Below are 14641 nucleotides of genomic sequence, written 5' to 3' on the forward strand. Positions count from 1 at the left end.
AGTGAGCAAGATATCTGTGTAGCCGGCGCCAGCTGCATCTAAAACAAAAGAGTTTGCTTAAACGTTAAGCAGTTGAATTTAAAATGCCCATAAAAGGAACGATCATTTCTCCAGTCTCTTCAAAATGTTTTGTTTCACTTTACCGTGTTCACAAATTAGATGAGTTCAACAATGGAAATTTGTAAAACAGTTACTGTTTAAAAAGCCAGTTGTGCTTTCCCCGCTTGGGTGTTTTATTTTTAATTACAGTAGAAACCCACATGCAAGAACCTGTATTTTTTGAAGTCTGACAAAATAGGTTCTTGTACGTATTTTGGGGTAGTTATTAGCAATTTAGGCTAAGTAGGTTCTTTTAGTAATTTTAATTAGGTTCTTAATTTCTTTGAAGGAGATATAGTTGTTGATTATCAGAAAAATAAGTCAACTTTGGTTTTGTCCTTAAATTTACGGTATTTATTCACAACTGAATAATGTATTTTCTTGTAATATAAATTTGCAATCTCAAAGTAGCACTCCTTGGTTAAACTGTCTATCACTTGGGTAAACAGTTTCTTATATTTTTGGGTATTGAAATAGTAAATTTCTGCCAGCAGGTTCTTAACCAATAGGTTCTTAGGTGGGGTTTTTTACTGTAGTGCATCAAAGATTGAAAACATTGATTTCGAAACATTAGCTTTGCAAACTCGCTACAGTGGCTAATATAACTCTTTACCCATAGTTTCCCTTTATTGTCTTCTTGCAATGAAATCTAAAAAAAATACCTACAGTAATTTTACCTGAGATTTTGTCTCCTTGCCATGGCAACAGATAAGCACTTGGAAACTCAGGAGCCAAGAATGGATGCATAGCAGCTTGACAAGGTGTAAGTCGTTTACCTGCAATACGAAATCAACGAATTGTAAATACTGAAGAAAACAACTTCATGTGGTTCTGGTTGAAGCTGACTCTTACCCAGTCATTCCTTTAGAGTTCTATAAAAGCGCGAGGGTTTATGGGAAGGAGGGAAAAGAGGACACCACTGAAAGGTCCTGTTTCCAAGATGGCGGAGAGAGCAAAGGCAGATCTTCCTCTCTCTCCTCTTCTTCCTTCACATAATTCTCTCGGTGCACTCGAGTTTCTCTCAGTCTCCCTCACCTCTTGCCCTTTACGACACCAGTCAAGAGGTGCAAAGCAGTTGCGTGTGGAAGACGGTCTTTGCAGTGATTTTTAGGTCACTTCGATGAGTAGGAAGAACATTTGCCCTAGAGCTGCAAATCTCAATGAAAAGTTCTAATCTTCACGGACTAAGACTTTCATTTGTGCTAAGTCTTTGCAGAGCATAGCGCATGTTTGCTAATATCAGTAAACTTACCAGGGTTGTACTGCAGCAATCCGACCAGTAAACTTGCAAAGGCGTAATTCCTTGAGTTGTGAAGTTTCTTCATCAGGTTAGTCACAATGACGAGCTGATGAACTTCTAAAAGCAATGACAAACAATGAATCAGGTAACAAGGATGGTGAAATTTTGAGGTATCAAGACTGATTTAGAAGGACAAAATTGAAAAATTTCGGGTCAAGTTTGTAACCTGTGCCATTTGTGATAAACATGTACTTAACAAGTTTGGGACAAATTCACAACTTAAAATGTTGGCTAATATCTTTGCTCAAAGAACATATGCGCATTGATTGCTCAAAAATCGTATTTCTACTTACTAATTAGATTACTTTGTATGAGCTCGAAATTTCTATGAGCGAATAGTCAACGAGGCGTAGACAAGTTGACTCTCTCTCATAGAAAGCGAGGACGAGTAGTCTAATTGTTTTAGTACACACGTTCAAGATTAAGCACAAAACCTAAAACTTTGTGTATTTCTTTAATGGCAGATACGCTGTTCGGGGGGTTACCATGTTGTAGTCCAGATTTGGCAGTCTGGGTTCGTGGACTAGCCATGGATCATTGTGTTATTTCTTTGCTCTCACAGTACGTATCTCTCTCCACTCAATTATATCAAATATAGGTGCTGTCAAAGTTGTCAGGGAAACCTCACAAAAACGTTGTCGGGTTTAACCGTGATAGCCTGTTCACAAGACCTTCTATTTCCTCTGACCATCAAGGACCCGAACAAAATAAATGCCACGGGGGATTTATTGATTCATTTTCGCGCACTTCACTGTCGCGCTTACGTTGTGAGCTCGCTTTTTACTAAGGAAAGAAATTGGTTCACTTTTGATTAAGGAAAAAAGCTTGTGGAGAGACTAAATTGCAATGGTGGAGTAGCATCCAATTTAGCGAATGGTACTCCTAGTCACTGCATTGTTTTAATTTTTTAAAATTTCTTTTTAAAAATATTTCATTAGAGATGTAGCTTTGTTTAAAAGCCTTGGTGGCCTGTCGCCTGCCAGACCAGCGTTTGACTCCAATTTCTATAGCATAAAGTGACTTAGAATAAAGTTCCTAATCACTTCATGCAATAGAAACTGGAGTCAAACACTGGCCTGGCAGGCGGCAGGCCACCTGGGCTTTTCAAATGACTTAATCTGACCTTAACCTTAACTGTTCTACCTTAAACATACCGGTACCTGGATTGTGACCAACAAACTCTGACAATTCTTGGAAAAACTTGCCAGTCTGGAATGGATTCCTAGGTATGGGACCAAAGATTGAGGTCACCTGCCAAAAAGGAAACCGAAAAGAACTTTAAAAAAAAACCAACACAAAAATGAGTAGTATAAACTAAGGTAAATGGGAAAGTACATGAAAAATCTGGTTGTATATCTTAATCAAATCACAACTAATTGAAGAAATATTGAAATGAGCAATAACAGGGTACACATACGTGTTGCACTCACTGATGTGAAAACCTATTGTCAGTTGTCAATATTAGGTACAGTGGCCTATGATGTATTTTGGGACGAGACATCCCATCTTTCTGTCCTTGAGCAAAAACATCTTGTTCTCACAGTGTCTCTCTACAATCACTGCCACATACTACCATTCTATCTAGAGAGGAGTAGAAATATTCCTCCTCTCTCCATGCAGCTCAAACCAGTGAGGAGGGCCAGCCTCATGGGCCACTAGGCTGGAACGTAAACCTTTCCCTATGTTAATTGTCTTCTTGGAGTCTCATTTCACATCACTGACATTAATGGACAGTGTCAATTGATAGCCTTCAGGCAAGCTTTCTTGGAAGAGCTTGTCATAACTGCCACATACCTCTTGCAAGATTTCATTTTTATTTCTTCCAAGAAACAAAGGTTTCCAATGTACAACTGAAAAGCAAGATCCAAATTCAGTCAGTATTAGGACTAGGCTGTAGGCTAAACTAGACAATAGGCTCGTGTCTAGTTGGTAAGCCCTCCTCCCTCTCTCTGCTGCTCATTCAGTAACCCAGGTCATTCGTAAACTCGCTCGCATGCCAAAGCGAATAGCCAGATAACAGCGCTTGAGTGCAGTTTAACTCAAACACTATATTAGCACTTGCCCAAGAATAGGAACATTGGCAAGTAAGTATAAAGTATACAAAATGTGGGTAGACATATTAATGTATATACAATGACTTTGTCAGGAAAGGATCCTTGTGAGGACAATGTGCTTGCTTTAATATTAAAAATTTAGAGCGGATTTCAATTGAGTGTCAAAAGTAATCCATAACAAACTCCTTTAGTTTCTACTCCTGCACTCTGTGACTGGTTTAACAATATACATGTATTATATTTCACACCACTTCCTTATCGGCTCATCTTGCCTGCTCACGGAGCTAGAATATAATTGAGACGTACCTCAGTTAGGATACACCCTAAAGACCAGATGTTGATTTCTGGGCCAAATGGAACACCAAACATCACCTGTAAAGAGTCAAACCTTAAGTTACCAGACGTGTGGTATCAGAATGCTCTCCTCTGTTTCCTCATATCCCTTCAATAGCAGAATTTGTTCGAAAAATCTTAGGCAATATTTTCAAAAAAAAAATTATGTCAAATTACATCTTAAAATGAAGATTTCCCAGACTGCCACCTACATGTAACATGTGTGCAAGTTATATAAATTTCACAATGTTCAACTATTGTATGCCTTTCACATAAGCAGTAAGTCAGTTGGTCACCTCTGGAGCTCGGTAAAGTAATGTTTGCAGTTCAAACTCATCATAATACAAGGAAACCTGAAAATCAGGAAATACAAATAGAAATTAAAAACGTATTAAAAAATATTGAAATCATGCAGTGACTTAAAAACATCAAATTATGAAAAAAAAAACCCATCAAATTATGCATTAATAATTATTACATAATTATTAGTATCCTGCTCAGTAAATAAATTATGATAAATAATAAGACTGCACTCACTTAATAAGCTACAATTAGGTAGTTAATGTTGCAGTTCCTAGGGACTGTAATTGATTGCAGGTTAAATTAACATAGTGTGCATCGGAACAGATTATTTATAAGCAAATAATGCGCTGCTCTGTAGTAGTGATATGCTTAAGGTTGCTGTCTTTTAAATTTAGGAAAGTTGGTACTTTGGGAATCATGTGTTTACTTACTGGCCCCAGTTGTTCAAAGGCTGGATAACGCCTATCCACTGGATAAATCACTGTCCTCAGGGGATTAGTGTGATCAAAACAAACCACATTATCCACTGGATAGTGATTTATTTGGTGGGTAGCCTCATCCACCTTTCAAACAACCCAGCCCAGTAATAGTAATAATTGTGGACAATAATATAGTTTGCTGTACCTCTCTATGAACCCAATGTATTGCATTCCCAACGTCCACGACTTTTATCTTGATTTCCTCACCTGAAACAGACAAAGATAAAACTGTGTCAGTGAAGGCTTTTATGGCTCAAGATTCACAGCTTTAAGGCACAGGAAGTTGGTTGGTAGGCATGAGTAGGTGTGAGAACAATGTCTTTATCCTGAAGGCATGAAACGCATTCCTGCAGTCTCAGAGTGTGCAGGTACAACTTTGCCTCAATATCCTCAACAAAAGGGTGTGTAAATGTAACATTGTTTCTTAATGTTTAATAAACTACTTACAAAGTATTAATTATATTGAAAACTCTGAAGTTAAGGTTACTTTAAAATACCTTCTTCCAAAAGAATGTTCTCTGGTTTTAAGTCAGCATGGATAACATTCTCTCTGTCAAATTAAGAGTACATGTTAGTAAGACAAGTTCTAAATCAACGAAATCAGCTAAGCAAGCACAGTTTAACATGACAGCAAGTTTGACATGTAGTTTTACTGCAAGTTGTATTTCCACTCCCAGGTACACTCAACTCGTAGATTGAGATTCCCTATTTTATAGAAAGTGAAGAGTCAAAACATTAACTACTGCTGACAAAACAAGGGCAGAAATGTTAATAACAGGGATAAAAGTCTGCCAAAACCTAACCTCAACAATTTCAAGTAACTTAATTATGAAACAAAAACATAAAAAAGACAATTTTCTGGCCTATACACAGCATAGAGCCAGGTGTCTAAATGGACCATTTTGAGTTCTATTGTTTTAAATAGCTATAATTATGGAATGATTAGGGAGCAAATAAATACTAATTTGTCCCCCTGACACTCCCATAATTAAAGCTATTTGAAACAATAGAATTCAAAATGGCCGCTGTATCGCCAAAAAGGTCCATTGACAACTGCAAGTGTATTATCACTCAGTTGTACATGTGGCCAATGAGAACATTAGCTTGCACTTGCCGTCTTGAACAGTTGTCAGTATTGTCTATGTTCAAAGCCTCCATAATTTACCTTTTTAGGAATCCAAGGGCTTGTAAAAGCTGAGATAAGACATGCACATAGAGACAGTAGTGTTAAAATGCGTGAGGATCTTCTTATTGAGATGTAAAACTACATGTGCACGACACATAATATACATATTAGTATTAGACTATTAATAATAATATAACACCCTATAGATCTGAGAATATGACATGATAGCACAGAGATAAGAGATTTCACATGTTTGAATGCTGAAAAATATTTCATGAGTGAGCGCAGCAAATGATTGAAATATTTTTCAACAGCACCATGCTGTTCTATTTAATGTATAAAGACTAACGAAATACAAAACCAAATGTTTCACTTTTGCTGTGAAAGGGGCGATTTAATATGTACTGTAGCATTAAGCAAATATGATTTTTCATGTGTGAAGATAACATTATAGTAATTAACATACATGTTATTTGACATGTGAAGCAAGCTCACCTGGTATTTCATTAGTGTTTATACAATAAAAGTGATAATTGACTTGCAATCAGTAGTAGATCCAACGGTTCTCAAAAGAAGGAGGTATTTAAGAAATGCCAAAAACATTCTGCAGAGTGAAGGTCTGTACAGTCTTTTCTTTCTCCTATATTGGGGAGGGGGCTAATTAAAATAACAGTATCCTTAATCTCACTGCTGTTTATCACTTCATAGTGTAAAAAAATACTCACTTGTAACATTATTTTTCTGATCACTTTCAACTTTGCCTCCTATTGGTAAAAATAATTTATTTTAATAAAACAATTTATCATGTTTATGACAAGCTGAGAAGTATTGTGTCATTTCATCTCTTACATTACTTCAATCTGTAATTTGAATTTCCTCAAAAAATTTTCCCACGACAAGTGAGAAGGACAGAATTCACTGACCCAACAGCAAAACCATTTAAGCCCTTAGGGTTACTGGAGATGACTTTCTTTGCTGTCATGATAAGCTCAAAGCAAATAGCACAGAAAGAGTTTTCATTATGAGGAGCAAGTATAAGTTGTAATTAAGTATAAGTTGTAATTACATTTCTGAGTTAGAAATGAGATGACCAAGCCTACAGAAATATGAATAACATACATGTACTGTAATCGCATGATTATCACGGACGTGTAATGTACACTCAGATTATTAATTTTGTTATATCTATTACAACTCGTATGAACACAGAGGGAAGGTGTAAGTCTGAAAAATATAATTCCTCATTTTCCCACAATCAGTGCATTTCCCATGAATATGTCATATTTTTAAGAAAATTGAAATTTATTTTATTTTGTTTACATGTAGAGTAATTAATATAATGCTTTTCTAAATTATATGTATATAATCTCAAATTTCTTACCTCAATTTCAAACTAACATTTCTGCAAATTAAAACACAGAAAAGTCTTGATCACTCAATGTTCCAATAATATAATTATACTATGAAGATGCAACATGATCTGTTAATACTGTACTGTACCTGAAACAAACATGCTTGCAACTTACCTTGAAGTATTGATGGAGAGGTCTTGGACATAGCAACTCAAACACCAAACAATAGTGACCCTCAAAGCTGAAAACATTCTGAAAGTCCAAAATAATATTATTTGGTGTTTGTCAGTCAGTGGCAAGTGTTTTTAATTAATATTTACAATTTTCTGTTCAATTCATACAGTACAGTCACTATATCAGTGCACACTACCATAAAAAAGGAGAAAAACACACATCTCTCTGAAACATTCTCTCAGATAATGCGATTGAGACGACATGAACCTTGAAAGTGAGGCTGAGATTAATTCACTTTCATAGTCGTCACCTTTGTCTTAGATTCCTTTTCCAGCAAAGCTGTCAATTTGAGGTCATCTACTCCAGAGTAAAACACTCTGTTCCCTGTCATTGTTGTGTCCTCTGCAGTTAAAAGAAACATTTTGAACCAAAAATACTGTACATCTGTGACTTACATTTACAACTGGGCAGTTCTGGAGACACAAAGGATATCTGCCTTATTCATCTGCTGAATGCAATCTGCCTCCTGCAGTTAAAAAAGTGAAAATTGACAGCGAAAACTAATCCATTTTGAGCAGATTTTCAGTATGCACATGTTAAATGCTAAATAAAGTTGCTTGCCCTTGACACTATTTTATTCTCGACTGCTTTCATGGGCAACTGACCAAAATCACGAATGCATGCATGTGTGGTGTAGGCATGCATTTAGGTGGAATTAAAATTAATTTATCATGTAGAAAACTATTCAAGCCATTAAACTTCTAGTTCTCACATTACACTTGATATGTTTGTTTGAAATGAATACAAAATGTAGAACAAGAGATTACTAGTGAGTCACATACAGTGTCTCACATTCGATCAAACATTTGGTTATGTGTACATTGAGCAGTTGTCTTTGACATGCATGTTAGGCTTAAATTGTGAGTACTGTGTTCCATAACAAATGATTTTGGGATTCTTGAGAGAGACGAGACACATCTCAAGAAAAACAAGACATGTCTTGCAACAAACAAGATGCATCTTGCAAAATGTGACATGAGGTGGTAACTAACTTTTGAGCAGTACCATACCTGTATTTGGCTCTCATAACAATAATAACGAAGAAACCTACATACTACTGTAGTTATAAATATGCAAATTTGATTTTGCGTGGTACACGGTATATCATAGAATATCCCACGAGTCACTTGTCTTTTCTTGTATACACATGCGCCTTTAGGCGAGTGTGTAAACTGAGAAAATACATTGTACAAGTGACAAGTGGAATATTTCAAGGAATACATGTACCATGAGAGAGCATTGCATAACTATTTTTAACTTTACTCTAATGTACTTTGTGCCATAGAAAATACAGTGGTTAACACAATCAATGTGACATACGCATGGCATAAAATGGGAAAGTAGGGGTGTAATACCATCGAATATACATACAACGGTTTTCCTGTATTGTGATTGGCTGCATTTTGTATGGCATGGTATAAAGTCACATACATGTACAAACTGGTCAATCATATAACACATACCTGAGCACCAAGTCTTGAATAGTCCAGATGCATGATTTTCACTGCAACTGACCTCTCATTAAGATGGAAAGTATCCTTTTGGAGAAAATATTATTATTTTTAGCTAATTTAACCAGAATATAACACAGAGAACCTAACATGTTATCACTGAAACTTATGGGTTGTTTACCAAATGGGATGGTTAAATATTGGTTAAGTTCTTTGTTTGTTTACAGTTTGTTTGTTTGTTTGTTTTTTTCATGTTTATGGACTGAGACAGAGTTGAGGTCCATAAAAACGCAAGAAAAGGAGCCAATATCCAGCTGTCTTGACTGAACAAGCTTGGCAAATAAAGGATTTATTATTAATATAAAAAAAGAAGACTATTTTGCTTGCAGGACACAGCAGGAAATCCTGAGCAGGCAAGACAGTGCCATCTTGAATTGCCCGCTTGGTTAGCCAATCACAGTGCAGGATTCCGTTTATCTTGCCAACTCCCAGAGCTAGCCATACAATAAATAAATGTAAAATAATACATTATGTTATAGGCTGGTTGTTGCTGATGTCACTACATCTACACTGTACTTGAGTTATTCTTTACCAAAGTTGTGTAGGGAAGGCTTCATGCTATACAATACTGTACATATTAATGCAGCTACAAGTAAAAGGAACTTGACTGTGCAAGTCGGTAATTGGTGACATTTTTTATGGCTCTTCTCAAGGGTGTAATATTGACAGGGGTTCTGATCTGAGCTTTTTAAAACTAGAAAATTTTCTGGGTGGTCAAATTTAAATAATAATTACATGTAGAAGGCTTCAAAAGGAGACTAAAATACCTGTTTTGTTCATGAAGCATCGCAAATTGAAAACAAGAACGAATATTTATTATGACAAAACTCAGAGCACTTAATGTATGCACAGTACCTGATGATTACAATTTTCAGCAATTACCAAATTAAATGTGGACATTTTTTTCATAATTTTTTTCTTTGCATATCACAGGTTGAACAGAAAACAAGGATAAAGTTGTTCATTATTTTCTCACCTCAGCAGCAACCAGAATTAAAGATTGTCCTTGTCCAATAACCCAAACAAATTTGTACCTTCCAGCAAACGAAGGAACTAACAAAACCACACAGAGAGGTGACTTGTGAGAAGCAGTGATTAAGAATTTTAACTGCTCAAAAGATCATTACAATTCTAGATTGAAGTGAGCAATATACTAAGCGTACGGTCTTTATTAGTCTGGAATCAAAAATACATTTATTTATTAAATTATAGGGACCTTAAGATAGTCATACATAAGAGTATGTACAAGATGAGAGGTATGAGTAAAAGTGTTCAGTCTAGTTACACAGTCATGTATGTTACTAGAATCCTGACATGAATTCCTTCCTATTTCTGGTATAAAAATGAAGCTATTTTTAATTAATATTAGATTTTAATATTTGGCTGTGTCTCACAAGGACTGGGAACTACCGAATTCACGAATTTGATCTGTCTGAGATCCTTGTACTATGAAAAAAAGAAAAGAAATATCTGGCATGACAACTTCTGCATTGGTACAGGATAATAAACTCCATCCCAAATAGAGTAGAACCCTGCCTTACAGTGATGGCAACCCATTAGTTATTATGGTCACCTCAATAGTTGTAGCTTTTTTTTCCTTTTTGCACGTAGCGTTTTCTCAATCTTAATTGTAATTGTCAGTGGTGTACATGTATGTTTTCAGAAAAGTAATAATAATAATAATAATAATAATAATAAATAAGTAAATAACTGAGAACTGATAGTAGTGCAAGTTGTGGCATTGTTTTATAGCCTAAGCATATCCTTGTAATGTGAGTTCGCATGGTAAATAGTGCAAGTAGTAGATTAAAATATTGTACTTTATTGTAATTTAGCTAGAGTAAGTACGATGTAAGTAATCATTTGTTTTTCAATAGCAATAAAAATTAAAAATTAAAAAAAAAAAAATTAATGGCATAACTGTACAAGTACGTACCAAGAAACTACTGCATGGTCAACTCCCAGTATGACTCCTTCTGGCACGACAACTTCTGCATTGGTACGTGATAATAAACTCCATCCCGGATACATGTAGAGTAGAACCCTGCCTTACAGTGATGGCAACCCATTTAAACATGGTCACCTCAATATCACAGTCAATTTATTCTGGCCTCAACAAAAGCTCAGTCAGTTATTTCCTAGTAATTACTATAATTCAAACAACACTCGAGGCTGGTAATATGGCCAACCTGTTAATTAATACAGCCAGATCTTTGTGGCCTGTCAGTGGCTGGATTAAAAGTGTTCCACTATAGTATGCTACTAGCAATAAATTGTAGTTAGGAGTACCTGCACCATGGCCAGTCCCTTACTAAGTGAATATAAATAAGACTGATAAATATGACTGATGACAAACTTTACACAAGTCTTTCAGCCAATACCATCGTGGTTAAACTGACCGATCATTTTCAACGGACCAGACTTATAACATCATCGACTGACAAACGCTATTTACCAACAACAGTTCTTTTCAGAACTACCCTCACCCGGACGATCACACTATACAAAATCCTTTGGCTCTTGGCAACCACAACTTGCTTGCTTCTAGACGCTACCACACTTCTCATTTCCCTTCCCTTCTTTACCTAAGCTTTTACACTTCCAACTCACTTCAGCGCAGTCAGATTTCTCCATCTTTTATCCAGCAAGCATGAAAAGGACTTTCGCAAAAAAGTGTGCTATACTAGGTACAGGTGGACAGCAGTATTAATCACAATCATTTTTAACTCACCATGCTCTTTATGAGGGGCTAAGTTCTTCACATCTCCAAGGTGTCTATGTACTAATAATATTTTCAATCCACCTGAAAGTTGAGCAGAAACAAACCTTGTGGGAGGGGAAACACTTGCTCTGCAGTAGCCAGGTACTCTATGTGAACAAATAAAAAATTGCTTTACATCCTTTACATACACAATACCTGTAGTTGTTATGTTTTCAACACCTGCTAACAGGCATGATTTTTAAGGGTAACCTGAAAACACTGAGCCCCGGTCCGCAGACCCCCACCATAGACCGGGTGTGTGGACTACCCATGGACCGGTCCATGGACTACCCCTACAGACCCCCTATACAGAACCCCCAAAATAGTGTTAAAATAAGAAATAAATATTTCACTAATCTGTTGTCTAATAGATTACCCATATCAGCGAAATTTCGAGTGTTACACTGTGAAAATGTAATTACCACGCCTGCCCCACCCCCCCCTCCCCAAAAAAATGCCTTAAAGCTTTTTAACGTGTAAGGAGATGCCGATGACAAAAAGAAGGAAAGTTATTAACTCGATCAGGCTATGTGAGGTATGTTGTTAGGTTGTTTAAGCTTGTTTGTATCTGTAATTCCGCTGAGCAAATTAAGAAGCCTGGAATGAGTTCACGAATCCGCACGAGAATGGGCTGAAAAAAAAGGCAGAGGGGAAATCTTTGAGCACAAATTTCAAGGCTTCCCAGAGGCTTCCTGGAGGCTTCTTGGAGGCTTCCCGGTCTTTCATATACTGTATGGCCACAGCAAAGGAAATGGTAATGCGTAATGATATAACTTATGCCCGAGCCTGAAACCATGAATGTTACATTTGCACACTAACATTCGAAATTTTGCCGACATGAGTAATCTAAAATATTAGACAACCCGCAAGTGAAATATTTGTTTCTTATTTTTATTCTATTTTGGGGAGGTGGTCCGTAGAGAGGGTTCGTAGGGGTAGTCTGTGGACCGGTCCTTAGGTAGTCCGCGGACCCGGTCCGTAGCTAGTGCGGGTCTGCGGACCAGGGGTCAGTGTTTTCAGGTTACCCGATTTTTAATGGCCCAACGACATAAAATAAAATGGAGAAAATGTATTGATGAACAAATGTGTCAAAAAAAAATTCAGCCAGATTCAACTTTTTCCACAGATGTTGCTGTCCATGCAACCCAACAAAATTCACAACTATTGAGCTGCAATAAAAAATTGCAGTGATCAGTGTGATCATTGAGCACAGCTAGTCAGTTCAGAAGGCATAAATGAATTAAGATGTAAACAAAAATGCATTAAATATCCCCTAGCATTGCCCAAAATTGGCCAAAACAAATCACAGATAATATTCGATATTACACGCTGCTAGGGAGTCCGGAACATTATTACCATAGAATTCTGAAAGTAACGGTCCCCGTTACTTTTGGATTTAGTAGGCAAAAGGGGCCGCTACTTTTGGGTAGACGTTACTTACGGGTAGCCGTTACTTTCAGATGGTTAGAAAACGTTTGAACAGTACAGTCATTTCAGACAAAGCAGATGTGTAACAAAAGAAATAAAACTTCCATTTATGTATGTTTCCAACTAAGCAACATAAACAAAACAGACTGCATAAACAACAAAAAAAGGCGCTAACTGGTTGCTATTGTAGGGCGAAAGTATGATGGTTGCATTATATTGCAATGCAACTGATTACCCTACATTATATATCATTTGACTCTGCTGCTAGGCAAATACAGCATATAAATCATAGTTTCAAGAAAAATTCAGTCAAATTCGAAATCATAAAATCACAGATAGCTTTTCAAGTAAATGTTCAGTCCTCCATCCGCATGACCGGCGGTCAAGAACCGAGAGCTTCTCTTTTACAGTAGTGACTTCTTGAAAGGGCCACTACTTTTGGGTGGGCTTCTACGTTCGGGGAGACCATTACCTTCAGGGCTCAATACGAAGGGGAAAAATTAATGTTACTTTCGGGGAGTCATTATTTTCAGGGGAGAGGGGGGCTGTTACTTTTGGAATTCTACGGTATATGACATTGCATAACAGTGTAAATATAATAGTTTGAATGGGAATGTAACAATCGTATGTAACAGTTCAAAATATGAGAAAAAAATTGAATAAAAACGACTTACATGTACCTCGACTCTTCTGTGTGTTACTTTTGTCTCCATACTGTTTTGTGGCCGTTTCAAAGCAATTCCAGCGACTTTCAGTTTCACCATTCTCCTCTGTTATGCTGTTATGCGATGTACTAGAATATAAATGTTCACGGCTCCCAACGAGCATGCCTGGGATACCTGTGAACAAATTAGGGTAAAAATTAGACTGCTGGCAATCTGTTTTTCTCTCGAAATTCAGCAGGGGTATGAGGAAAGATGCTTTAGGTTAAAGGGGAAAGGGACAAGACATGGGCATGGCCTTCCTCCCTACTTGGCCATACTGCCCTTGTCTCTCCTCCTTCCCTACTCAGCCACGTTTTGCATTTGCGATGGCTTAACACTCATCTAAGTGGCCCTTAAGGAAATGAGCAGTGCAGAACGGAAAGCGTGAAGTCAGAAAGCTTCACTTAATTATAAATAGGTGAACAACATAAAGATCCTGTTCATGAAAAATAGTGACTTGGATATTACTTTATACATGTAAGTGTTTTAGAAAAGTGTATTTGTGCTATCCAAAACCGCATTGCTATCCATCTGTTGAGAATGCAAAAGTCAGCTGAAATGTGTATATAAAAACCACCAAAACAATCCCTCTAGAAGAGAATGCTAATTTAATAAGCAATACATTTGGTTGAACTAGCGATATTCTCATGCCGTAGGTCCTGAGAACTGAAGTCCATTTTAAACTTGTCTGCAGTGTTCTGGTTTTGTTTCACATGTATTCCATGTGTATTCAGCAAGACCTTTGATTCAGACCTTGTTGCAACCAGAAGGACAATAAATTATCATTGCTGCTTTCTTAACCATCGGTTGAGTCTTCTTGATGCCTATAGGCGAATCTTTGCTGACCTCATTGTTTACATTTTTCCTCATTAACATACGACTTTGCGCATAGAAGGCATCATGCTAGACACGACTTTACTAAAAAAACTTAAAGAGCTTGTGAAACTTAGTAAGTGG

The 14641-nt window shown here is 36.8% G+C and overlaps 3 protein-coding genes and 1 long non-coding RNA gene across 6 annotated transcripts in view; 1 reads left to right on the forward strand and 3 right to left on the reverse strand.

The window, feature by feature from the left end:
- Window positions 1-7611, reverse strand: part of LOC149107158 (uncharacterized) — a 10369-nt gene extending 2758 nt beyond the window's left edge. The window contains exons 1-12 of the mRNA XM_089297097.1: window positions 7531-7611; window positions 7221-7298; window positions 5734-5762; window positions 5066-5118; window positions 4714-4775; window positions 4083-4139; window positions 3774-3825; window positions 3194-3249; window positions 2560-2650; window positions 1352-1456; window positions 777-875; window positions 1-38 (exon numbers count right to left, since the gene is read on the reverse strand). The exon at window positions 1-38 is cut by the window's left edge and continues 963 nt beyond it. Coding sequence (XP_089153223.1) covers window positions 1-38; window positions 777-875; window positions 1352-1456; window positions 2560-2650; window positions 3194-3249; window positions 3774-3825; window positions 4083-4139; window positions 4714-4775; window positions 5066-5118; window positions 5734-5762; window positions 7221-7298; window positions 7531-7611 — 801 coding nt within the window. The remainder of the gene's footprint in view (window positions 39-776; window positions 876-1351; window positions 1457-2559; window positions 2651-3193; window positions 3250-3773; window positions 3826-4082; window positions 4140-4713; window positions 4776-5065; window positions 5119-5733; window positions 5763-7220; window positions 7299-7530) is intronic.
- The window catches only part of LOC149107152 (dual specificity tyrosine-phosphorylation-regulated kinase 2-like), a 112524-nt gene extending 98724 nt beyond the window's left edge, over window positions 1-13800 (reverse strand). Inside the window, exons 1-3 of one of the 2 annotated variants that reach the window (XM_089296532.1) lie at window positions 13655-13785; window positions 11523-11659; window positions 10728-10835 (exon numbers count right to left, since the gene is read on the reverse strand). The gene's annotated coding sequence lies outside the window, so the exon portion shown is untranslated. Of the gene's footprint in view, window positions 1-10727; window positions 11660-13654 lie in introns of both variants that reach the window. The other variant, XM_089296531.1, reaches the window with a different exon arrangement.
- Window positions 1-14641, forward strand: part of LOC149107155 (uncharacterized) — a 119404-nt gene that overhangs the window by 34070 nt on the left and 70693 nt on the right. The window lies entirely within an intron of this gene.
- On the reverse strand, window positions 5735-9911 carry LOC149107159 (uncharacterized; the record flags this gene model as incomplete). The annotated part of the gene is made up of 7 exons (XR_016209533.1): window positions 5735-5762; window positions 6420-6458; window positions 7076-7096; window positions 7221-7298; window positions 7676-7746; window positions 8744-8818; window positions 9768-9911. It is a non-coding gene; the product is annotated as an uncharacterized LOC149107159 (long non-coding RNA).

The sequence above is a fragment of the Orbicella faveolata genome, unplaced genomic scaffold, assembly GCF_042242905.1.
Source record: "Orbicella faveolata isolate gen_17 unplaced genomic scaffold, um_ofav_v1 contig_27, whole genome shotgun sequence".
Lineage (NCBI taxonomy): Eukaryota > Metazoa > Cnidaria > Anthozoa > Scleractinia > Merulinidae > Orbicella > Orbicella faveolata.